This window comes from Saccostrea echinata, unplaced genomic scaffold (genome assembly GCF_033153115.1).
Source record: "Saccostrea echinata isolate AGI-Se365-2 ecotype Australia unplaced genomic scaffold, CSIRO_AGI_Sech_v1 ptg000036l, whole genome shotgun sequence".
Lineage (NCBI taxonomy): Eukaryota > Metazoa > Mollusca > Bivalvia > Ostreida > Ostreidae > Saccostrea > Saccostrea echinata.
In genome coordinates, this window is record NW_026889785.1 from 4015131 (window position 1) to 4042818 (window position 27688).

The 27688-nt window shown below is 33.1% G+C and overlaps 1 protein-coding gene and 1 long non-coding RNA gene across 2 annotated transcripts in view; one reads left to right on the top strand and one right to left on the bottom strand.

The window, feature by feature from the left end:
- LOC133199902 (uncharacterized protein F54H12.2-like) lies at positions 1 to 549 on the top strand. The gene has a single exon (XM_061335707.1). The coding sequence runs from the start codon at positions 1 to 3 to the stop codon at positions 547 to 549; it is 549 nt and encodes a 182-aa protein (XP_061191691.1).
- Positions 550 to 9595: 9046 nt separating this feature from the next.
- LOC133200049 (uncharacterized) overlaps positions 9596 to 27688 on the bottom strand; it is a 127492-nt gene continuing 109399 nt past the window's right edge. The window contains exon 3 of the long non-coding RNA XR_009722875.1: positions 9596 to 9606. This is a non-coding gene — a long non-coding RNA (uncharacterized LOC133200049). The remainder of the gene's footprint in view (positions 9607 to 27688) is intronic.

Here is a 27688-nt window from a genome sequence, read left to right on the forward strand (position 1 = left end):
ATGGCGCATGTGAAAATGTTGGAAAAGTCCCCTGCCGTGTATCCCTACTTGTTTTCTAATTTAAAAATTGCTTCCATCGCTAAGGGAGAATTCAGTTTGACCATAGACGACGTATTTCAAGGAGAAGTTCCGTCTACGCTCATTCTGGGAATGGTGTCCAGTAGCGCCTTTAACGAAGATTATAAGAAATCTCCTTATAACTTTCAACATTTTAATTGTAACTTTGTAGCTTTCTACGTTGACGGGCAATCACTTCCCTCTAAACCTATACAACCGAATTACGACTCAGGTGCATACTTGGAAGCTTACCAAACCCTTCTTCAAGGTAGAGAGCACGTTAGTGTAGAGCGAGGGGAATATCCCATTGGAAATGTTTTATATGTCTTAAACATTAATCCCTACATCGACTTTAATACGAAGCGGAAAGGTCATTGTCGCTTAGAACTAAAATTCGCATTACCCCTTCCCGAGAGTGTGACTTTAATATTATACGGAAAATTCCCACAGGTTCTCCACATTGATCAGTCTAGGAGCATTATATTCAAATGAACAACTACGAATTGAAACATAATTTATCATCATACGACGTTCAAGTCTTATGCGCCGACGACCTGCCTGCTGTTGCAAAAAAGCACCAATTTTGGATCGTGAATACAGACGAATGCGGGGGAAAAGGTTTACATTGGGTTGTTTTTCATTTTCCCTCAAAAGGATCTATAGAGTTCTTTGATTCCCTCGGAAATCCCCCGGAACATTATCATAGGAGATTTCAAAGTATTTTAATATTCAATGGACCGAGATATAAATATATCGATTCCAGAATCCAGTCCGAGAAATCTTCCTTGTGTGGACAATATTGTATCTATTTCATCTTACAGAGAATTAAAGGACGTTCTATGAATGACATTGTACATGACTTTAATGATTTAAATACGCATGCAAACGATCGTTTAGTGTCTAATTATATAAATGATATACCTAAATAAAAAATATTCCGTTCTCATAATTACATTTTTATTGTTGTTATTATATATACAGCTTCTTTAAACAAGAGGCCCATGGGCCTTAATGGTCACCTGAGTATAATACAACAATATAGAGGATCCAGAGTAAGTGATGGACGAAGGTTTGTTGCCCAAGAGCAAGAGAAATGGGATGATCAGAATCAGTGAAATCTTGAATACCATGGATATGTTGAATTGATTAGTCAGTCCCAAACACTTATTAAGTATTTTAATCTCGATATGTTGAATTTGAGTATCTTGAACTTTTTTCTCGGTCCCATTGAGTTCAAGATAATGAGGTTTGGCTGTATATACAACTGTTTTGTAGGGGAGGAAGTTTTATCAAATAAGAGGGAAATTTGTTTTTGTATTTGAGTTACAAAAAGTCATTTGTGTGCAACTCACCAATGCATTTAGAACAAAAAAAAAACAAACAAAAAAACAGAAGTGTTTTGTTTATGCATGTATTTACTTTATTGAAGTTTGTGACAATATTTTGACGTTTTATTCACTTCATCACATAATGATATACTTTCTGTAATATATAAGTGACATGCCATGATTTGTTTAGTAAAACATATGACAATTTTCCACATAATGATGTTGAATACACATTTATATAATTACCATTTAAATGAAAAACACTATTAAAGTTGAAAGTATATTTATCCAATATGTAATGTTTCTGAGATAAACATGTCTACAAGCTGATAGAAGAGTTTACGCAGGTTTGACATTTTGTATACTTAGTACAAAGTATTTGGTGAACAATACATTTAAAAAAAATGACTTTCATGTCATCTGAAATTTTTGATTTCAACACATTATTCATTGTGTAACCTTCACAATACAATAACAAATGATTTTCATAACCAACAACTTCAATATTGCTCACTTTAACAATATAATGATAATATGCACCATTCATAATTGACAGAGACTATTTTCTCATGCGCATAACAGAATGATTTAAAGAATAGTTTACCTTTACACATGTATAAAACTGGGTTTTTTTTCCAAGTATAAAAAAATTGATAACATGCAACAATTTGTGAACTGCCAAAGCACATGAATTACCATCCATTACTGAACATAACGACATAAAGAATAGTGCACCTTAACTCATGATGCCTTTCATCTATAAGGTGTTTTTATGAGGTCTTGGAAGATATTACAATTGTCAAACAATACAGTGAAGTGCCACAGCACATGATACACCTGTCAGATATTGTTCTTCATAAACAGAAGAGTGTACATGTGACAAAGTCACGTTAATCTTGGTATAAAGATACCAATGATGTCTTTACTCAGCAATTCACAAAAAAAAAAAAAAATCAAGAACATGTTATATCGTGAAAGGTTAATACTTTGAAATGAGCAAGAAAGTAACAATGATCATGCAAAGTTTGATACAAATTGTTCATCTGAATAAAAAGCAAATCAAATACATGTAGTAGTCAAACTTGTCAGGAGTATGACAAACTTTAAATTACATAAATTTACCTTGGTAAAAACAAAATACAATGGAATATATCTCTAGAAAACTTTTAATCTATAATATCTTATCATTTCATTTCAATGATAATGTAAATTATATCATCACCCCCCCCCCCCCCCCCCAATTTTTCAAATTAGTGATTGTGAAAATTTCTGGTTGAAAAATTGTAGATCTCCCCAATTAATTTCTAATACATACAGTTGTTTATTGTTGAGGCTTATTAGCTTATAGAAATCAACCAGAAATATGTCCATAGGATATGAATGCCCCACATAGGCTTCACAAGTAATGCAACATCGAAATTTTTAATATACAAAGTTTTGATGAAAATATGTAGAATAGTTTCTTTAAACTGAGTTTTATTCACAAAAAAATTAAACCGAAACTAAAAAATTGTAAAGTAAAAGTTTATTGGCAAGGTCAGGTTAGAAAATATCTAGAATGTAGGTTGTCTCAAATTTCAGAAATGCAAGGTCAAAGGAAAGGTCAGAATACTACTGTAAAGCATCATGCCTTTAATGAAGCATTTTTGTACTGTTGAAAGAATTTTCAGAATTCTGTAGTAATTTCTTATTCTGAAGTAGAATGTCACACTCCTGACAAAGTCATTATATATCTAGACTGCAGTGTTTTTGAATCTAAGTAGCAATGGCAACACCAATAAAAAGTTATGATTATTTGTTTTGTTTAGTTGTATACCAAGTTACATAATTTGTTCAAATCAAAAAACATGAGTAATGCTTTATATGTAACAGTGATTCAACTCACTTTCTACCAAAAATGAATCTAAGGCTCTCATTTTTAAAGTTATATGGACAATAAAAAGCTGATAGACGGACAATTGTCATACCCTAATATATTGTTCTTATATGGGTGATGTATAAAAAAAAGTAAGAATTACACTTGATGAACTTTCATCATACACATATACTAACTATGTGTTAATAGATTAACACACTAGGAGCCATTAGCTATCACATTTAAGTTTATCTGTGCCAAATCAAGCAAGCGTGATGACTTTTGCAAGGCCATTGACATGGACCACCTCAACCGGGTTTTCAAGTAGGAGCATTTCAATTTGCTCTATGTCATTCAACAGGTGTTCTTTACCTTTGTTTTTTAACATATTCACAACAACATCATTGTAAGCTGTAATGAATACATCTTGCACATTAATTTTCAGTGTAAGGGTAGTTTTTAAATTTCTTTGCAACATTTTTTGAGAACATTTGTGACAACAAACAATTGATCTTGCAGTATCAGTTATTGTGATAGGAGTACTACAGTGAAGGCAGAAGTGCTTGGGAACAACTGATACCGTTGTTGAAATTCCCTTAATTGTGACAGGGATCTGAGGTGCCTGATCGAGATCAATATTAATGTGACCTATGTCATCTACTTCACAAACTGATGAAGCTGAGGTCATGGAAAGAGACTTGACATTTTCAAATTGTTTCACAGTTAACATTAATAATTTGTATGATTTTCCTAGTGAGATTTTCTTCCCATCGTCATCCCACAAAGCCAAGTTAATTTTTGAAGTCTGGTCTGCAATTGTCGCTGTTGTAAGGGAAATGGATTTTCCATATCTTGTTGTCTTGGTTTCTGGTTCTTGCATGTGAAAAACTTTAGCAGTAACTGTAACCTAAAGTAGAAAGTTCAAAATAAAATATTCTGAGAGTTCAAGCATTTTGTTTTTAGGTTCATTTCTATTTACATGATATATGTACTTACAAATGACTCAGCTGGACCGGAGTCTATGATATCTTTAATTTGCATCTCCTTGCATGGTTTGAGGTTCGGTCGAAACATGAAGTCCAACTTGGTTGGTACAAGGGTCGTGTTTCGATTGCATTTAACATCATACCCTGAGGATGATGTAAAACCTGAAGATGAAGAAACAAATACAATAAAGTTTTGCCTTTGCTTCGTCTTAAATGTGTTATTTTAATAAGCATTGAATGATTTAAGTCTGACAAGTGAACGGTGTGTGCGAACAATTTGAGTAAGATGCATTAGAGGAATTTAGAGTATTATGAAAATTTGTTTGTACACACTGTTACACTTCTGAGACATCATCTTTCAAAAAAGAAAAAAAAATAATGCTTATATTTACATTTTTTAACTGCCTGCCTTGTCTTCAAATATGATTAACATTTTAAAATCCCTGTATCATTTTTTCCGGTAAAAACAACTGTTTTTCTTCAATGCAAGTGTGAATTTTGAACCTTGCATACAACACAGCTCTTGCAAATGTTTGTTTGTGATGTCGGAGTAAAAATCATGACTCAACTTTTTGACCTTCCCATTTGTGTTAGTTAGTTTTGAATGCCAAAGCTTTACATACACTTTGTAAGCAAAATTCACTTTGTTAGCAAAATACATGTGGACTATAAATATTATACATGTATATTGGTGGACATTTTGAACACCATTTTTAAATTAGAAGTTATTTGGGACATGGAGTGTTTTAATAAAAATTTTAATTAAATTGTAATGGAAGAGGAGCACAAATCAGCTGCTATGTTAGTGGCGTATATTCCTTAAAGGCAAAAAGATTGAAGCCTACACATTTTTATTCAAGGAGTAAAAATCTAATATATAAAATTATTATATGGTTGAAGAAGAAGATTAGGTATTTTGTCTATAAATTTTGTCTTATGTGAAATGTGAAACTTATTCTAGATGTCCATGATCAGTATAAGAATTATAATTGATTATTTGAAATGTTTTTGGAAAGTTTAAAAAAAAAAAAAAAACACTAGTGTTTCAAGAAACACTAGCATGAGTGTTCCAAGGAACACGAACACAATAGTTCATATGTTTGCCTGCAAAGGAAAAAAAAAGCACCTATGGATAGTACAAGATTGCAAGAGAATTTGATAATCAAGGAAAATATGGTTCCCCAACCCTCAAATGAACTGAAATAATTATAAATAACTATTTAATCATTTTATTACTAAAAGTTTACAACAATCCTCCAAAAGATTTCAGTTTGTCTTTACTGCAATTGTCAGTCAACATGTTCCATTGTGGAATCCTCTGATATCTCAAAGTTTTTCCTTGGCCCCATGGAGTTCAAGATAACAAGGTTTGACTGTACAAGTTTGTGTAGTAACTAAATATCATACAAAGTATAGTATCATAAGCTCATCATGTATAAATGCTAATTATCAAAACCCTGCCTCTCAAAATTCAAAAGTTGCAAGTTAAACTAAACCTGCTAGGGTATTTTTTGCAAAGTGGGTCAAAGATCAAGGTCAAGTGAATTGTAACACAGGGTATTTTCATAATGTTTTAAGATAAACAGTGCACATGGTAAAATACATAGACTGACCTCTTAAATATCAAGAATATGCTGTATTTCTACACTATGAATAAAAAATTTAAAAAAAGTTGTAAGGAATGAACAGTGATAGATCTCGTAAAAACAACAAACAATACAATTTTGTGAACAGGGCATAAACACAAACTCACGGAAATTCAAAACATGGGATCAGGTGCCTATTTGTAAAGCAAGTCAAAGGTCAACAGGGTTGCAAATAACAACCCAGCGTTCTCTCAAATGTGAGTAATTTTGCCTGTGGGCAACAAACTCTTGAGGATATTATCGACCACATGGCAAGGATTTTATGAGACATTTTCAGGAAGTTTATTGTGGTTTGGATCTACCATGATACTGTGGTTTCATCAATTTTTGTCGGCATCAATTTTCGTGTGTTTTGTAAAACAGACGTTTTCAAGGATACGTAATTTTGTGGACAAAAGCATTGCCTATACAAATGAATAACATTTCTTGTAAATCAATGAACATTTAATTTCATGGATCTGCCCAACAACGAAATCGTTGAAAATTGGTGCTCAATGAATATTGATGAAACCACAGTATACAGTTTCATTTTCATAGTTTTCTTTCTCTAAAACATTTTGAAGATTGAGAATTGTGTGGATGAAATGCTTCCTTGAAAGTTGCGGGTTTTAGTTCAAATTCTGTGTATTATTAGCTGACCTGAGCTGAAAGCTCAAGTGAGCTTTTCTGATCACCCGTTGTCGATCCATGGATACTTCTGTAAACTTTTCATATTTTGAACTTCTTCTCCAGAACCGCTTGGTCAATTTTAACCAATTTGTACATCCTTTGGTAAAGGGGAGTTTTAATTGTTAAAATAAAGGTCCAAGCCTCCTTCCAAGGGGAGATAATCAAGAAAAGACAGAAATAGGGTGGGGTCTTTAAAAAAATGTTCTCAAGAACCACTAGGCTAGAAAAGGTGAAACTTAAGTGGAAGCATCCTGGGGTAGTGTAAATTCTAAATTGTTCAAATTATGACCCCCAAAAGTAGGGTAGGGCCACAATAGGGAATCCAACTTTTACATTAAAATGTGTAGAAAATATCTTTAAAAATTTTGTGATGAAGAACCACTGGGCCAGGAAAGTTCAAACTTATGTGCAAGCATCCTGGGGTAGTGTAGATTCTAAATTATTCAAATCATGACCTCCGGGGGAAGGGTGGGGCCACAATACGGAATCTTAGTCTTACATTGAAATATGTTGCAGAAAATATCTTTAAAAATCTTTCTCTCAAAAACCATTGGGGCAGAAAATCTGAAAGTTACGTGGAAGCATACTTGGGTAGTGTAGATTCTTAATTGTTCAAATCATGACCCGTAGGGTAGGTTAGAGCCACAATAGGGAATCCAACTTTTACATTGAAATATGCAGAAAATACCTTTAAAAATCTTCTCAAAAAAACCACTCTGCCAGGAAAGCTGAAACTTATGTAGAAGCATCATGGGGTAGTATAGATTCTTAATTGTTCAAATCATGACCGCCAGGGGTAGGGTGGGGCCACAATAGATAGTCCAAGCTTTACATTTAAATATGTAGAAAATATCTTTAAAATCTTCTTCTCAAGAACCACTTAGCCAGAAAAGCTGAAAACTATACGGAAGCATCTTGGGGTAGTGTAGATTCTTAATTGTTTAAATCATGACCACTGCAGGTAAGGTGGGGCCACATTAGGGAATCTAAATTTTACATTAAAATACATAGGAAAAATCTTTAAAAATCTTCTTCAGAACCACTGGGCAAGAAAAGCTGAAACTTAAGTGGAAGCATCCTGGGGGTAGTGTAGATTCTAAATTATTGAATCATGACTCCTGGGGGTAGGGTGGCGCCACAATAGGTATTACAAGGCAGGAAATCAGATGAAGAACAGCAGGCCAAAGTTAGTCAGATGAGCATTGTGGCCCATGGGCCTCTTGTTCACACGGTTGAATTGTATGGAATACAATGAGTAGCAATTATATTAATATTTATTCTATGTTTGCCCCTTTATCCTGTGGATATTACTCTTTTACCCACTGCTGTGATGTCACAATGCCTGAATGGGTTTTGCGTGAGCGATGAAGTAAAATAAAGTGGAGTCGTATATAAAGACCGTGTAAAAGATCAATAGTGATGTATAAAACATAGGATAAAAAGAATCTCCCATGATTTGTTGTTGGACATGATTTTTATCCAATGACTCTGTGCTTTTTATATTCCAGAGCCTAAAAACACACAACTTGTCAGATAAAAATCATATCCAACTACAAATTGTGGGATATCCTATATATATTATAGGAAATTCCCCAAAATATCCTTTTATTTTTTTTAATTAAAATCATGGAAATTTTTTTGTGAGGTGCCCTCATCTTTACCAAGAGGAAGAGCTACCTTCTTGCACCTACTCTAAACCTTTCCCCAATTTCCTAGTCTTTGCCTTTACAAAAGTATACATTAGGCCTACAGTGATTCATTTTGATGTGCGTCCTGCATAAATTACGCACAAATTTTGCCCAGGACGCATTATTTCAATAAATGTGCATCCCAATGGACGCAATAAATTTATAGAAGGACATGTACTATTTTAAATTATTTCGGTATAATCTGATTTAAAACTTGACCGATTGCATCATATCCACGTGCTAAACGATATGCATGAACGATTTTAACAGGTAGGTCTACAAGGTTGCCAACAACTGGTCAGATTTCACAACTCAAGTTAAAAGCAATTGTCAGAAAATATTTGAAAGTTAGATAGCATAGTTCGATTATCACTGATTATGTCTATACAGTGGAACGTTTCTGAAGCGAATACTATACATTTGTACCTTCGTATTTAAGCTGTAACCTGTATCATTGTTTTTTTTTTCTTTTCATTTTTTCCTTACAAGCTAAGAAGTATAAAATTTAATCATTTTTATTTCTGACTATTTGTCATTTCTTCTTAATTTTTTTTTTTTTACCTCTTTCTGCTTCTGTGCATTTTATGACTGATACAATGTGTGAGATCGTATGTACGATCTAAAAATAGAACCAAAGTGCACAATATATTATTTTTACGACACAAAATCATGTACTGTTACTTGGACAATTGATAGTAAAAGTATAAATCACTCACAGCTACAATAAAACATTTGCTCTTTCGTGCAATACACTTTTTTTTATTTCACCAGAATTTCCTCTGTAACATCTAATATACGGTCCCCTTGGATTTGGACGCATTGATTTTGGCAGGGGACTCATTGCTGTCATTAAGAGGGGTCCATTGGACCCATGATAACCATTTTCAAAATGAATCACTGGGCCTAGATAAATAAATAGTGTGTTTCCGGTTCTCCGATTGACCCTAAAATATATGAGCCGACCCTGAAAAATTTATCCCCCGATATCTTTCCGGACGTAAACAATTCCATTTTCACTATTAGAAATCCTAATCTCGATCACTTCCATGTTTGAGAAAATGCATATCCTATACACATTTAACAGAAATGCCATTATTAAAGCTGCCCTTTGGGGAAAAAGAAATGAACTCTTCGTTTTTCTCATTTTTGTTTATTGTCAAAGTTGAATTTTAACTAATAAAATGTTATTAAAATAAAATAAAATGTTTTCCCTACCTACCTACCCTATTTTTTCTCGGGTTGGAATAGGAAACAATATTTATTTACCTTGGCCTACACAGAAAGGAATATATGCCACTGTATGTTAAAAAAATGTATTCAGATAAATCTGCATTTTCTAGTCTAAAAAGATGGATGGTTTCTCCCACTCCCTTTCCTCTTTTTTGTTTCCACCAAAGAGGATTTGTCAGTGGTTTTATATATATATATACAGATGTGTGCCAGAAGTGAAGATAATTATATATTTTTTCTCTATATTTTTTATTGAGAACAACATTTTGTAAAATCACTGGAATGACAATATTTCTTGAGAGATTTAAAAGCAGAAATTTCTTGATAATCCAAGAAATTAATATTAGTATAATTGATAAACAGGGTTAGAAACTCCCTAAAGTTACAACTCGCAAATAATTGCGAGTACCAACAAAGTGAACTCGCAATTTGATAAGACTACTTGCAATTTTCAAGTTAAATTTATATAAATTAAATACATGTAACTTAAGGAAAAAGTAACTACTGTACAATACACAAAATACAACTACAGTGCGACTTTTATCTAAATTACTGATTTAAATCAAAAGTATTGTGTTCTGTCATATTATATAATTTTGCTACAGTTTCAATGCAAAAAAACTCAACTCGCAAGTTTTTGCGAGTTACCTAATTTTTAACTCGCAATTTGGGAATTCAAAAATATTATTTTAAGTGCAACATGAAAATTTAAGTGATATTCACACAATTAATTATATAGTCAACATTGATCTTGAATTTTAGAACTGATGTAAATGAAGAACTGTCTTTATCTAAAAACTAAATATGTAATCTTTCAGAAAAACACAACTGCACATTTTGTGGTTTAAGTACTGAAATAAATATTTTTCACTATTTGGCAGCAATTAAGTATAGGCGGTTTTCAATAACATATATAGAGAGAAAATTTTGTTCACTTTTGGCACAGATCTGTATATATATATATATATATATATATATATATATATATATATTTATATATGCTTGTCACAACCCATAGTTAAAATAATCTGTGTCTCAGGACAAGCCTTCTCCACAGTTAGAACATGTCCCATATACCTGCAATGTAGCAAATCGGAACGAATCCTCTTCTAAATGATTTTGGAGAATAGAAAAGGAGTTGCACTGAAAATAACTACCGAATCAATCATAACAAACTTTTATGAGATTGTATCCACCTTTTAACCTAAAAAAAAATAATCCATATAAAAGACGAAAATTCAACTCATTTTCTTAACGTATTTTTCTCACTTCAAATTTACACGCCATGTTGACATTCGGAACTCTCTGGTTTGATCATAGTAAATGCACTGAGTTCGAGTTATCGGCCGTGTTTAATTTGCTACATTGCTAATACACGGAACGTTAAACAGGGTGCGTAGGACAATATTATATTAACGATAGAAAGTTCCATCTAAACCACCCCCGAAAAATGCCTGGAGCCCGTTTTACAAAGTAACCTACGAGGAAGGTCCAAAATTTTGTCGATTGTAAAATGTTGGAAAATTAAAGATTTACGTTTTAAATTCTTTGATAAAAATATCTTTTTAATTTTTTTTCAAGATTAAAACCATTTTCAAATTAAGTTATTTGCAAAGTTGTAAGTTCTTTTGGTAAACGGGGCCCCGTTGAGCAGCGTTAAGGGGGTCCTTAAATGTTGCTAATTACTTAAAGAATACTTACTGACTTCTTTAGTCACGCATGTTAGTTTGAGTGGACTTTTCATTGCTTTCGCATTCACGAAATACTGGTGTTTCTCGGGTGTGAAAGCAACTCCTTTCGAGTAATGTTCGGGGCTTGTCTAAAACGTGAAGTTGAAATATTTCACATTAGGCGATTTCTTTGACTGAGTCGGATTTGTTACATCCACAACATAACCTTCAACAATGTCACTGTCATCTAACTTCGCCCTCTTCGCTTTGGACTGCATGTTTATGGCGTCTCGTCGAGTGGCGTCTCGTCGAATGGCGGGAAATTAACCGACTTCGAGTATTTCCGCCGAAACAAGTTTGCCAATCAGAGAGCATCGTTGTTTTAGTCACATGATGTACATTAGGCGGATGGGGGGAAACTGTTTACATATCAGTACAAATAAAGGTCCGTTCGCCCGAACTACATTTTCGCATGAGTCCCTTCCGTCAAAGCCTGTTCGCTAAAATTCTTTCTTCTGTCGTAATTAAAGTTTGTTGATTTAAAATTTTTTTTTTTACTAATAGATTTAGTGAAGAATTGTTATTTCCTTCCAATTAATAATTAAACTATCTACGATTTTTAATATTTATGAAAGAGGTTATTGGTTTAATTGTTTGTTCATTTTATGGCGTAAATTAGGGAAGATATTCTTTTCTTCCCCCCCCCCCTTTTTTTTTTAAAGAATCCGGTTACGTTTTGAAAATAAATTTAGATGTTTTAAGATGAGCAGCGGCTGAACAGTTTTACGTATGCTTGAATGAAACAAGATAGTCAAAATTTTATTATAATAACATAATAATAATTTTAAACCAGAAGTCTCTGATGAGACTGTAGCTCTACTAGTCTGTACATATAACAAAGGAAAAGTAGCACTTGGATTTGAAACTTTGCAACATGCAGCAATAAAGAGAATATTATGTATCTTAATGTAGTCTACTTGTGTGCCGAGTTATATTGAAATCAGACCAAAACTGAAGGAGGAGTAGCATTTTAAAGAAATTTCACATAAATTTATATTTTTAGTTACCATGACAACACTGTTCGTCGAAATCAAAAACCAATGCAGTAAATTATGTATCTTAGTGTAGTCTACTTGTGTGCCAAGTTATATTGAAATCAGACCAAAAGTGTAGGAGGAGCAGTGTTTTAAAGGAATTTCACAGAAATTTCTATTTTTAGTAACCATGGCAACACCGTTCGTCAAAATCAAAAACTGATGCACTAAATTATGTATCTTAGTGTAGTCTACTTGTGTGTCAAGTTATATTGAAATCAGACCAAAAGTGTAGGAGGAGCAGTGTTTTAAAGGAATTTCACAGAAATTTCTATTTTTAGTAACCATGGCAACATTGTTCATTGAAATCAAAAACCGATGCACTAAATTATTTATCTTAGTATAGTGTACTTGTGTGCCAAGTTATATTGAAATGAGACCCAAACTGTAGAAGGAGTAGCATTTTAATGGAATTTCACAGAAATTTCTATTTTTAGTAACCATGGTAACACTGTTCATCGAAATTAAAAACCGATGCACTAAATTATGTATTTTAGTGTAGTCTAGTTGTATGCCACGTTATAATGAAATCAGACCAAAACAGTAGGAGGAGTAGCATTTTGAAAAATTGTTTACAGACAGACAGACGGATGACGGACACCTTAGTATCGCATAACCTCTTCTGGTCTCTGACCAGCAGAACAAAAAATGTCATAAATCGAAAGTATTTTACCCTATTAGAAGTAAATGAATGTGAAATATGAATTTTCTTACATGTATCTTATTTTAAATAAATTAAAAGAGGCCCATGTGCCTTGTGGTCATCTGAATATCATACAACAACTTTTAACTAAGTAAAGCCAAAATATTTTAAGAAAGAAGCATACACTTATAATCAGAAATCTTGAATCACTATAGGGTCATGAAATACATGGGCCACTTGCTGAACTTTCATGCAATCATTCTGTACCTTCATCATGTCATCAGTGAATGTATTTCAGATTGTTTCATAGAACATTATTGAAGGTATGACATTTAGTCACATAATCATTACATTCTCACATCTGGTCCCAGGATCATGAAACAAACTTAAACTAAAGTCAAATTTTCAATCACCTGTAAAATGTTTACTAATTATTGAATTTATCTCTAAAGTTGCAGATAACAACACTTTTGTATAGCAATATTGAAAACTATTTTAATTTTGTGCAGATTGACTTTTACAAAAACGAAAGAGAACATAAAGATTTTAACTTAAGCTTAAGATGTTTCATGATCCCAGGGCCTGATATGCTCTTTGCAATGCATTTGAAGGAAGAAGATGTGGGACCCTAGAGTAAATCCGACTTTGTGTAAGTTAAGAGTACTAAACAACTTTTGTCACAATTGTAAACTTTTAAGTGTCCCAGTAAAAATTTCAGAATTTTTTTTTTTTAGAGCGATAAATTTAGCAGTTTGTGGTTTTTATAGGAATGTTTTCTTTAGCTACATAATGTGATTTTACACAAGGTATGCTTATTTTTGAAAATAAACTCTGATGTGTGAGCAGTGATAAGCTGCAAATTAATCCTTTCTTACAGTCCTTTAAGGTAAGACGACACATTCCTCAAATATTTACTTTTTTGTCTCTTTGTAATTTACCAAAAATACTTATAATTATTGTTATCTTGCTATTTCTAAACTATTTTTAAAATATCTTTTAAAAATAAAGACTAAAAAATTGTGATATAAGCAATTCAAGTCTTTTTCAAAAGGATTATATAGGAAACACCATCCTCCGTTACCTTCCTCAAATGCCTGGTAAGGTACCTCAATTTTTTGCGAAGAAACTTGTTAAAATAGAAATACTTCAATGACAAATTATTAGGAAAAATTATATATTATTGAGGAACGTGTCGTCTGACCTTAAACATACCCTAATAAAAATTGACACATACTCAAAAAGCCATATCAGATTTATTGTGTTTTATATTTTCTCAAGATAATGATTTACATGTAATCAATAGAATTCTTTCTCATAACATTAGGTTTGCGAAGAGTCATGATAAAACATCTTAATATCTTAAATTATACAATAACTTAAAATATGACACAATACTCAACACAAAAAAGCAAATTAAGGGGGGGGGGGAGAAAACCAAAGTCACTGCAAAGAGGTTCATTCCCTTATAAAAGAGTACATTGATCCAGATAAAATCACTGCTTGTTCAACTTCCATTATGTACACACTAATGCATATACACACTCAAAAGCATGTTACTACATACATGTAAATAGTACCATGGATCAATTATTGACTTTAATATGCTCACAATAATGATTTAAATAATCAAGTCATAGGTATTGACTATAGCATTGCATTTATTTAAAAAGCCTGGTGAACAATTCATTGATATTTAACTTTGTTCAAGTTTAAACAATATGAAAGTTTTACCACAAATCATACTATGTATGAAGCAATCTTCACTTTATTTTTATATCATCTGAAAGAAGCAAGGTTTACCTCCCTTTACGGGCTGGCCATTGACCCCCTCTTTCTACGCTACTTACCTTTAAAAAGTGAATGCTTTCATACAGTTACAACATAAAATAGAGATTGTGAAATCATGGTAACAATGAAACATTTTTTTAACTTGAGTTAGCAATTATAGTAGGTTCTGAGCCTGTACCCGAATTGTTCACCTAGCATAAATTGTATACATACATTTTAAAATCTGCAGATATAGTTAAAATTGAACCATAAACTTTTCACAATATGATCAAGAATGTAATGAACAGATAAATGCAACATGGCAAGAACAAAAATATTAAAATATATTTAGTACATTGTTTGATTAATTTGCTCCGATTGCAGTTTAAAACAAGCAGCAAAAAATTAAAAAAAAATTGAGAGAAAAAAAAAAAAAGACAAGAGATTTCCTAAACCAGTGAATTTATATTAATTAAATATACTTTTAAATTCATAGTATCTGCGATTACAATTTAATTTATATATTTGCACAATGAATATTGCGATTGATAGCTAAGTGAAATATTTCTCAGAAATGGAAAATTTAGCTGTATTCTGTCATTGTTGTGAAGAACTTCTTTAATCTTACATAATGAAAGCAAAAAGAAAGATAAAAGTTGTTTACAAGGACCTGAAAATATTTATAAATACTTTTATGAATACAAATTTCAGATTTAAGAAATAAATCTTAAGGTCATAGTATGCCTGAAATCCAGAGAAAGGGGGTTTTATAATAGTTTTTTGAATTGTGTTATTTCTAGATTCCAATTATTTGTTAAATGGTATAAGCGAGTGTTTTTGAATTGTGTTATTTCTAGATTCCAATTATTTGTTAAATGGTATAAGCGAGTGTAAAATTATTTATTAGGGGGATATTTTTTTCATATTTTTTTTCTGCACCGAATTTCAATATACATATATGCAGCTATTAAAAGTATAGATTTTTGGAATAATGCAAGAAAAGGATGGCTTGATATACGAAAACTTCATAATGAATATGTGTTTTAGCAATTAAACAAGTGTATACAAACTGTTTTTATAAATTTGTATAAATTTTTTTCGAAGTATCCATATTCTACGTCCTTAAAATTTATGGTTACTGCATATTTTACAAAATCAAATTTAAATATTGTATCTGTTCCAATATACACTTTTGGCAGATGAAAATTAAAGAAAAAAAAGTATAACATCTACCTGGCTCTTTATAATAAAATATACATTGGAAAAGGGATAATGTAATTAGTAGAACTTGAAAATGATAAATTTGGTAATGATTTGGTGATAAGATTTTCTAAATGCACATAATTTAATTAGTTACAACAGCTTGTCTAGGACTTAAAACTCTTGATCAACAGTACACTATAAAGTAAACAGTTTCATCCACATGGTTAGAGCATAGATGCTTGTTAGGGTGAATGTAGTACTTATATATACAAATATCAAAGTTAAAAATTCTAAATTGTTTAAGTGTATGCAACTCAACAACATATCAGTATCACCAAAAGCATAAAGAAAAATAAATAAAAAAGAAATGAATTCTTAATCCATTGTATATGATTATATGTTCAACAGAATAAAGATAACATTTTCACATGTAACATGGGAGATAGTCTTTTCAGAAATGGAATGTTATTGAACAGTTTCACATGTACCATCAGATGGGAGCCAGTCTCTTCAGATTTGGAATTTTGATTTAACAGTTTCACATGTAACATCGGGAACCAGTCTTTTCGGGAATGGAATGTTAATTTAACATTTTCACATGTAACACGCTTTTCAGAAATAGAATGTTGAATCAACAGTTTCCCATGGAACATGGGAGAAAGGTAGTCTTCTCAGAAGTGGAATGTTGATTTTTAACAGTTTCACATGTAAATCAGGAGCCAGTATTTTTTATAAACCAAATTAATGTTGATATAACATTTTTACACAGCTTGGAGTTAGTCTTTGATTTAATAGGGATAACTGTTCTGTATAGAATGTCTTGGCAGATATACCGTTGCGACACTTGGTTGTATAATAACTACATTAATTATGTGTATATAATAACACAAAAAATCTTTCATTCTAATTCTTAAATTCAATACAAATGTATCACCATAAATTAATCTACTGAAGAAATCAATGTTAATTTAAATGCCCACGAGATGAAATATTAAATTTTATTATTGTATAATACATGTACATGCATTACGGAAACAGATAATACATACTTTACAAACACAAAAACATCAAATGAATGTTTAAAAAAAAAAAATAATGTAACTCATCATTGGAATAGAAGTATCAAAATGCTACTTGATTGTATATATCATCCAGACTTAACAGATCAAGTCATCTAGGCAGGGTTACAAAAGAAAGGATGTTATTAAGAATATCTTCTTATTTCATCCAACCAAATCTTGCAGATATACACCAGTATATGACTGTTTTAAAATACTAACATATTACAATTTATACATGACTTAAATGTTTAATTCAATAATTACAAAAAATTACAAAGAAATTTACATGTTATATAATTACACAAAAAATTACATATTCTGTTATAAAAAAAAACAATGTTGTAATGGAGCCTCAATTGTGATTAAACAATATACTACATGAAAGACAGGCGGCACGAATGGTTTTTATCTGTTTGTTGAAAGGTCGCAAACTTAATATACATAAACTAAATAATTCCATCTCATGGGCATTATATATAATTTTAAAACACAATTTTGTCCCAATAACTTCCCAATAAGTAAATATGAATTTTAAAATTGTATACATGTTCATATATTTTTTAAACATACAGGGGCATTATTAGGACAAATAAGGTAGATGATGAGTGGCAACCCTTGTTTTTGCCTAACCACTCTTGGCAGTTTGTAAATATTTAGCTTCCATTGGAAACTAAATATTTACATACTGCCTGTGTTGTGCTCTGGAGGGTTTTTATATAATACTGGACAAGACAATTAATATACACTTCTGTCATTAGCTAGCTTATGTAATATTTGCAGCACAATAAATCATATTATGGTCAGACCAATAAGCCTGCAGAACATCTGTTTGTATATCAGTAAAGTTGGTAAATATTAGGTCTAACTGTGTCTTGTTTTTTGTGGTTACCTTGTTTATCACTTGCTCACAACCAAAGTTTTCTTTCATAAAGTTTAGGAAATGTTGATACTGACCAGTATTCAAATCCAAATTACAATCTCCCATAATCAGAGTTTTTTTTATCTTTGTCAACAAATGGAAGCAACCTGTTCTTCAAGGTATCATAAAAAATTTGAAGAGTACAAGAAGGCTGCTTATATAAAACTACACATTGTATTGGAGTATTGGACGCCATAATGGAAATTATGGAAAATTCAACGGATTTGGAAGTAAAAGAGTTGTATGTCAAACACTGTAATTGATTCCTCAGATATATGACAATGCCCTGATGTGATCTGGTCTGGGAAGAATTTGCATCATTTCTGAACATTGTAAAACCCTCCAAAGTAAAGTATTCATAAGAATCTAATTCACAAAGCCAAGATTCAGCTATACCAATAACATCTGCAGCTAAAACACTTGGTTCTGATTTTATATCAAAGAAGTGTTTGTGTAGAGATCTTGCATTGTTGAACAAAAATTTCACATCTTTACATACAGAGTAAAGTGGTGTGTATGAGAGCTGCAATCTATTTTCTCTCAATCTTTCCATTTCTTTATCAACATTTTCATCTTTAGAAAGACTTTTTTCATTAAAATCCAGAATGAATAGTCCATCAAGTGACCTTACTCTAGAGAGTGCGACATAATGTATATGAGGAATTTTGCGCTGCTTTGTCTGTGCTAAGCTGATTACTGCACTTGAAAGAGTTGCTCCTTGTGCTTTATGGATTGTCTTTCCAGCAGATGGTTGGAGAGGAAACTGAACTCTCTCATAGGTCTTCCTGTTATACACAAATGTTCTTTTTGCTTCAAATATGGGAGTCCATGTAGTATTAACATTTGTGCTGAACAAATGGCTGTATTGATGTCTTCTTGAAATACCAATGTTTGAGTCAGCAAACAGAACCCATACTATAGCAGGTCTTAATTGCGATTGTTGATATTCAATGTATTTTACAACACATGAAGTACCATTTGTCAATCCATCTGTAACATCAAGATTTACTGATATGTCATAGAGCATATCTACAGCAATAACCAAATTAGTTCTTAATTGTCCAGTAGATGCAGGGTTTTCAGGCAGGTTTTGAACTAGTTTTAATTTCACTGATGCAGAGAGTTTTGTCTGTGATAAAACATCAGTGTCTGCTTTTACATTCACTTTATTTGTTGAAAGGTTTTGTATTAGATTGTTATTAAAACAATCAACAAACTTGTTCTCAATAAACAGGTGAGGTGCCTCCTTAGGATAGACTTGTGAGTCTTGCCTGATGATGCGTTGATAAATGAGTTCTTTATCTTCATCTGTCATCTTGTTTTCACGAAGTCTATTCAACATTTGTGCAAATCTGAGGTCATCCTTTTGTCTCATAATTTCAGTTAGTTCATGCATATGAAAATGTTCATGCCATAAATTTTTTGCTAAACTCTGACCAGGATTAGAAAGGTCTTTGAAAATCCACTTGTCTCCAACAGGTGGTAACTGATACAAATCGCCAACAGCTATGATGCTAATACCACCAAAATCTTGTTTTCTACCAGTAAGTTGCTGTAGTCTGTCATTTATAAATGTCAGCATATTATTTCCTACCATTGAAATTTCATCAATTATCACAACTGACAAATTACGGTACTTCGTCCTAAACGAGTTCAATTCATCTGCACCCATGTGCTGTTGGGTTTGATACATTTTTCTGTGAAATGCTGATGCAATAGTAGTCCCTTTGATGTTATATGCAGCTTTTCCAGTGTGAGCACAAAGTAATATTCTAATATCATCTGGGTTTTCACCTTCTTTCGAGTACAGTATTCTGTGTAATGTTTGAAAAATTGCATCAATAACCACAGATTTTCCTGCACCTGCTCCACCAGTAAGAAAAGCATATAATGGTTCATCTCTGATTTCTCTGATTAGTATTCAGGGATTGCAAAAGTTTATAATACTGCTGATCAGGAATGCGGACAGCACTCATTTCTGTTTCAGATACTTTTGAGGACAAGCCAAGTTCTGGCCCAATATCAAAATCTCTGTGTTGAACTGTATCAGGATCATAATGAACAAATTCCTCTGATGGTTCAGAACTTATCTCTGCATCTTCTGCCTCAATATGTTCTGTATTTGGTGCTACTGTCTCCATATTATCAAGATCTTCTTCAGCTTGAAGTCGAGCTTGTTCTAATTCATCCACAAAATGCTCATACTGCTTTTGCTTCACTTGTATAATGCATGCTTTTTGCCTGTAGTGCTGTTCATAAGTTTGATGACTACCAAGTAGGTCAGCATTCTCATTTCTCCAAGGCAAAAAGAGAAGAATTCTTTCTCTGTAATACTGTTCAGAATTTGTTTTTTGGCTGTACCCTACATACCTAATAACTCGTTTGTTTTTTCGTTTTCTGATCTTAATCCCATTTTTCAAATGAACTAAAACATCCTGATCAGTAAAAAAAGTATCTTGAGAATTATCTGGGTTATCATCATTCACCTCCTCTTGTAAATCTTTTCTGATTTCTTTTGGGAAAGTTACTTCCAATTCAGAAACAACATCAGCTAAGCACCAATTTTCTAGCTGTTTTGGTCTTCTTGCATACCTTTGTATCATACTATCTGCTTTAATATCAGTTGAATCCTTGGGTAACTCATTCAATTCATCTTGATGTTTGAGTAGGAAAACTCTCTCTTCAGGTGGTGAGGTATTGATAAAAACAACTTCTCTACTGGCTTGTGTAAGTGGCATCTGAAGGATTAAGTAACTTGCCTCTTGTGCACTGACCTCAACAAAGTTTAAGAACTTGTTTCCAATATGTCGAACTTGACGCTTAAGATCCAAATTTCCCTCTGCAGCTTCTTGAGATGCCTTATCAAGCATTGCACTGATTCCTCTCTGCGATTTGCTGATATAAGCAACAATGTATGTGGCACACGCATAAGGATCAAGTACAAACTGAATATCTAAGTTAGCATTCCAGGCCTTTAACACTGATGAATTATAGTAATTCACTCTCATCTCAGATGGACTTCTCTTCAGAAACATTTTGGGACCTTTCAAGGAAGCTCGAATACATTTTATATACTCATCCTCGCACATTTCTACAACTGTCTCTAAGAAGGACTCATAGTCTAAGCTGCAACCATCTTTGTAATCATTCATTTTCTTCTGAATATCAGAATATATCTTTCTATAATGCTCAACATCAACATCCAAGGGCTCAAGAAGCATGGTTTTGGGCAAAGGTGGCAATGGAAATCCAAATCTGCATACAGATCTACTACCTTTTTTGCAAGTCTTTGAGTGTTTATGTACTTGAAGCTCTACAAGTTGCTTCATTTGAGGATTATTTTCCTGCAAACTACACGTGACATACTTATCTACATAAACTTCAATTTCCTCATTGCTATTTTCTTTGTGCTTTGGAGCGTCACTTGTCCATACCAGCATATGAATATGTGGTGAACCTCGGTTTTGGAATTCTACCCTTCGAAACACATCAGTGACAACACCTAGAGGATTGTGTGGACTTTTTAGAACAGTATTGATGAAGAGTTGAACTCTGTTGTCAAAGAATCTTGCACATGTCACTGGATCTTGTTTAACTAGTTTTGATTTTTCATTCCAATTCAAGGCTTCTAGTTCTTTTTGTGACAGGGTTTGTCCATCTAGTGTTGCCAATGTTTTAAGCAGATCTTGCCATCTGGTATCAGCTGATGAGAGAGAAATAAACCAGGTTGGAAGACCCAACTGCCTTATCATGGCAAATACATCCTTCTTTTTAGATGAGAGATATGCAGGAGAATTTCTAAGTGTTCTGAATATATAATATCCTTCATTTAATCTTACAATTTTTTCTGCAGAGGCTGGATTTAAAACTTGTTCTGCAGTGATTTTCTTACCCTTTGATTTACATCTTCTCAGTGCCAAGTTAACTTTATCACTAACCTGTTTAATTTGAATTTTCTTTAATTTAAAAAAGATGTTAGGTACAGATTGTGCTGCTCGTCTATCAACACTGCGTAACTCCCATTTTGCGATATCACTGTAGTGTACTGGAACTTCTCTTTCCTCACTTTCAATTCTGCGCTGACCACAAAATATTGTTGGAAAACAGAGATATTCTGCATCTTTATCTGTAAATAGACTTATTGGTTTTTGGTTTTCTCCAGGGGCAAACACATAGAGTTTATTTGTATCAATATCTGCTTCATCAACAAGTGTATCAGAATTCCCTTGAATACAATCTTCTGAAGAAACTTCACAAAAACCATCATCATTTCCTTCAGATTCACGATCATCACTATCATTTGAAGTACCTATCAGTTCTTGTACTGTTTCTTCGTTACTTTTTTCAATTTCATCTCTCCAAGAATGGTCTATCACTATACCAGAATGTTTATACAATTCACTATTTTTCATAAGCCATTGTAAAGCATTTATAACCATATTTGGTCGAACATTTTCTGTGAAGCATGCCGATTTGTGAGATAATCTTTTCTTTAATTTTACAGCTATAGTTACATGCTCATCTATTTGTCGTGGAAGGGCATTTACAGTTGGCTGAATATCAACTGGGACATTTACAACATTTCCTTTGACTGACATCTGACCTCCTCTAGGTAATTCTCTTATTTGCATGAATGGTATGCGTTGAGATATCAACCTCTCTTCCAGTGGGTGTAATTTCAAAGCATCTGGTTGGTCAGGCCATTTCATTCCATTTCTAAATGAAAGTTTTGGAATTTTCTCATCTTTCAAAGCTGGACAGCAGGTTATACATAGCCATTCTATACCATCCACAGATCTTAATCCAGTACAAATACTTTTACTACTTGCACTAAGATTAGTTGTATCTAGCTTCACAACACTTTCCCGAAACCAAGTTTGATGACAACATGTACACACATAAATTGGACCAATTTTTACTTCTTCATGAAATTTCTCTATACAATCTTCCAGCGAATTACCATAACACCTTTTCTTTAATAATTTGTTTTCATGATCTGTGAATTCTGCTTCAAGCCTCCTTTTAGCTTTAGAAACTCTTTCACTCTCTCTTTCTTTTTCTCGGTAATTTTTTCTACTTTGCTGTTTACATAGCTGTTCTTTCTCCAGCTGCTGTACATCTCTTTTCTTTTTCTTTGCTTCTCTTTCTTTTAAACAAAATCCTGTATTTAGCCTTGCCTTGTTCATACTTTTTAATGTACGTTCTCTTTCCTTGAGCTTTGTTTCAGGATTTTCTCTGACACTTTTTTTGGAAGCAAGTTCTTTCTCTTTAAATTCTTTACTTTGTCTTGCCTTATTCATACTTTTTAATGTACGTTCTCTTTCCTTGAGCTTTGTTTCAGGATTTTCTCTGACACTTTTTTTGGAAGTAAGTTCTTTCTCTTTAAATTCTTTACTTTGTCTTGCCTTGTTCATACTTTTTAATGTATGTTCTCTTTCCTTCTGCTTTGTTTCAGGATTTTCTCTGACACTTTTTTTGGAAGTAAGTTCTTTCTCTTTAAATTCTTTACTTTGTCTTGCGTTGTTCATACTTTTTAATGTACGTTCTCTTTCCTTCTGCTTTGTTTCAGGATTTTCTCTGACACTTTTTTTGGAAGCAAGTTCTTTCTCTTTAAATTCTTTACTTTGCCTTGCTTTGGTCATACTTCTAAGGTTACTTTCCCTGTCCTTCTGTTTTATCTGTGAGTTTTCTCTTCTTTTTTGCATATAATTTCTCATATATTCATTTCGATTTCCTTGTGATGATTCAGAAATGGTACATTTTCTAGACATGTTCTCTTGGAACTGAAAGTACTTGTCAATTAAGGAAAGTCTCCCACTTCCTAAAATGGACACATTTGTTTTTTGTTTTACAGACACTGGTTGAATCTCAAACTGGCTTATCATTGATATATTACAACTTTGATAAAATGCAAACATATAGTCCACAAGTTGATCAATATCCCCAAAAGTGATTTTTACAGCCTTGCCATCTGCACATGAAAGACCATCTTTTCCATGGGAATGTGAATCAAAAAATACAGGACAGCTCTTGTCATCCACATATATTGCAGAACAAATTCCTCCAACTATAATTAATCCTTGATTGTATCTTGTAAAGAGCAGCTCAATACCTTCCTTCAAATTATTACTTTGAGATGACTGATCCCAATGTATATGAGTCACTGTTCCATAGATCTGTTCAAAATAGCTTATTTCATACTGGTTGTCATGCACATAAACAGACTTGGGAAGTTCTTGAAATTGTAGCATTTTTGAAACAAATTGAACACTTGATTGTAATTCTGCAATTCTCACTCTAAATAAATCATCTCCAGCAAAGAGCACTTCATCAAGTTCTGATGAAGTGGATGCATTTTGCAAAACGATAGACATCAAAGCATTGCATGTGCACTGAATTCCTCTAGAAAAAGCTGGAAATAAATTATTTGCTTGATTAATTGTTCCAAATAATCTAGTGCCCCAAGCCAAATTGACAATGTTACCGGTGCCCGAAGGCAAATTTGCAATGTTACTGGCGCCCGAAGGCAAACTGACAATGTTACTGGCGCCCGAAGGCAAATTTGCAATGTTACTGGCGCCCGAAGGCAAATCTAGTACTCTTTTTAAGGAGGCAGTATCCCCCCGGTCCTTAGTACTATTTTTTAAGTGGCTAGTATCCACGAATCTCAAAGGTCTGTCAACTGTTTCGTCAATCGTTGGGTCCTTTGTACTATTTTTTACGTGGCTAGTATCCACGAGTCTATTGTCATTGCTGGCACGACTCTGGTTCCCGATCTTGGCCAATGCAACCCGCCAGTTCTTCTTACGTGGCATCACCAGGTTTCTGCAAAACACATACAACTACTTGTAATTCAATCAGTATTCTTTAAAGTAATATTTACTTACTCCTTTCAATAATACCTTTCCCTAAATAACTACAGAACCCTCTCTACACTGCACACTAAAGAGTTCAGTTTATGTGGTGGTGTTTTTCTGCAGTTAGAGTGATCTGCCCTTTGATATTTATTCAAATAAATTGAAATCTACAGTGCATTACTCAATTTGTAATTAATCCAAGCATTCTTAACATATTCTAATGTCAAGATAAATTAACTGAATATTTAATTTGCATATATTTTCTCCACTGGAGTAAACAGTAGTCATTTATGTTATTTGTTAATTTGTTGTCTTTGAACATTTTTTGTGGGGGTAAATCACAGGCACTTCTTTCGTATACATGGCACCCACTGCTTGTATTTAAAAATAAGTAGGGGTGCCCTGTATGTAAACAAGTGCCTGTGGGGTAAATGCCACACACCATATATTGAAAATCAAATATATAAGCTCAATATTTACCCCTTTATACATACATTATAATTTTGTCAATGTCCCAAAAAACATTTTACACTGGTGGGTCCTTAATACAGCCCTTCGCCTAGGGTGTGACATAAGTTTAGAGCTGAAGTTTTAATATGAAACATAGCTAATCAGAGATTACAGAGCTCACCTCAATGAATTTTGTCTTTAAGTAAGGCAAAGTCCCAAACTAATAATCTACTATCTAGTAGTTTGCATCCCTAGATGTAACATTTATACAATTTTGGTCCGATAGGACTTGCAGTTACTAAGGAATGGACTTACCTAAAAACTTTAAACTAGTCACTCATCTAGAAAATGTAAGTAATATCCAACATCTGAAGCAAGTTTGAGAGTGTTAATCCTGTGATGCATCACCAATGCAAGTTCAGTTAAGATAACCCTTATAGTTTAACCTGGTCACTCATCTGGAAATTCTTGGTCAGATATAGCATTCGAAGCAGGCCTAGTAGTGTGCATCTTCAGATGTATCATCCATGCAAGTTTGGTCAACAACAGAGCTTAAAGTTACCTGGAAATGAGACCTGCTCTAAAAATATTAACCTGGTCTCTCATCCTGAAAATGTAGATAAGATCCAGCATTCAAAGCAGGTCTCGTAGTGTGCATCCTTAGATGTATCATCCATCCAAGTTTAGTCAATATAGGGCTTTTAGTTACTTGGAAATAAGACCTGCTCTAAAAACTTTAACCTGGTCACTCCTCCGGAAAATGTAGGTCATATCCAGCATCTGAAGCAAGCGAGGTAGTGTGCATTCTTAGATGTATCATCCATGCAAGTTTGGTCAATATAGGGCTTATAGTAACTTGGAAATGAGACCTGCTCCAAAAAATTTAACCTGCTCTAAGAATTTTAACCTGCTCAAAAAACATTAATCTGGTCATTCTGCAGCTGAAATTGCAGCATCTGAAACCTTGACTGGTACAATGAAACATACTAGGAACATCCCCCATGCATCTTTGATTAATATAGGGCACAGAAGTACTTGAAAAGAAAACTCCACCAAAAGCTTTAACCTGGGACGCCGACACCAATGATATTACATAAGCTCCCCCAACTTCGTTGAGGTGAGCTAAAAACTAATTTAACTTTCCTCAAGAACAGTGACCACAATTAATCAAACAAATACGCAGCCACGCCCTTGCTTTTTATATTCAAGTTTATATAATCTCTAGTAATAGGGTGTCAAATAGGGAATAAAAAGTTTTACACTGGAATATAGAGGAAAAAATCTATAAAATTCTTCTTTTCAAGAATAATTGGGTATTAAGTCAAACTAATGGCACATATTCTAACGTAGTTAATGATTAATTTCTTTTCCAAATAAGAGTCCTTATAGCTATAGTGGTTTCACTTTCTTCATAAAAATACTGGTAACTTGAAATACTCTGAGCAAGCTCATAAAATACCCCCCCCCCCTCCTCCGCCTTTCTGCAATTTTTTAATGTGCCCATTCAAATTTTGTGAATGTGACACCAAACTAACCAAAAGACCTTGATTAAATGACACATCCTCTGGTCATTAGTAATCTTTTAATGAAATATGGATATGCAATGTTTCTTCATTAGAAAATTATAAATTTATACTTTTAATACCAGTGTCCTTGAACTTGCTGCAATGACCTTGGATCAGGATCAAGACATACCCTCAGGTCATAAAGAATTTTTGTAGGAAGTATGAGCTTACATTGATACTCTATATCTAAGCTGTACCCTGGACAAGACTTTTATACTTTTTCTGACAGTGACCTTGAACATACCAGAATGACCTTAGGTCAAAATCAAGACACACCCTCTGGTCACAAACAATCTCTATACCAAGTATGAATTTCCAATGATTCTCTGTTACAAAGTCATAGCCCAGACAATAATTTCAACTTCTTTGTGCCAGAGACCTTGAACTTGCTGGAATGACCTTGGGTAAAGTTCATGATATACCCTCATGTCATAAAGAGTTTTTGTAGAGAGTATGAGTTCCAATGATTGTCCCTTACTCTGTTATAGACAACACAAGAATTTGTTTTCTGTAGTGACCTTGTACTGGAAAACATGTAAGTTGTACTAAAGTAATACTAATTGTCTATGAAAAACTGCATTAATGTCCTTTGAACAGATGAAAAAACAACTTTAGCTAGCTGAGCTTTTCATATTCTTTATCAGCTCTTCCTACCCACCTTTCAATAAAACCACAACGCTACATGAAAATTCACAAAATGTTTAACACCAAGGAAGCTAAAATGTTATAAACATATTGAATTTTGACTCACACGAGGTGTCCTTAAACTGCATTTGCAGAAACACCTAAAAACTTAAGCACCTGGAATACAGTAAAACACACTTATAGCAAACATGCTTATAATGAATTGTCGCTTACAGAGAAGTGATTTTAATTCCCCATGACTTTAAAATATATTCTAAAACTAGATGTGTCGTAATGCCACGAATGTCCCCACAGGCAGCCAAAATTTCTTATGCCATATTTATTTTATATTTGTTTGCACAAAAGATTTTTTTCT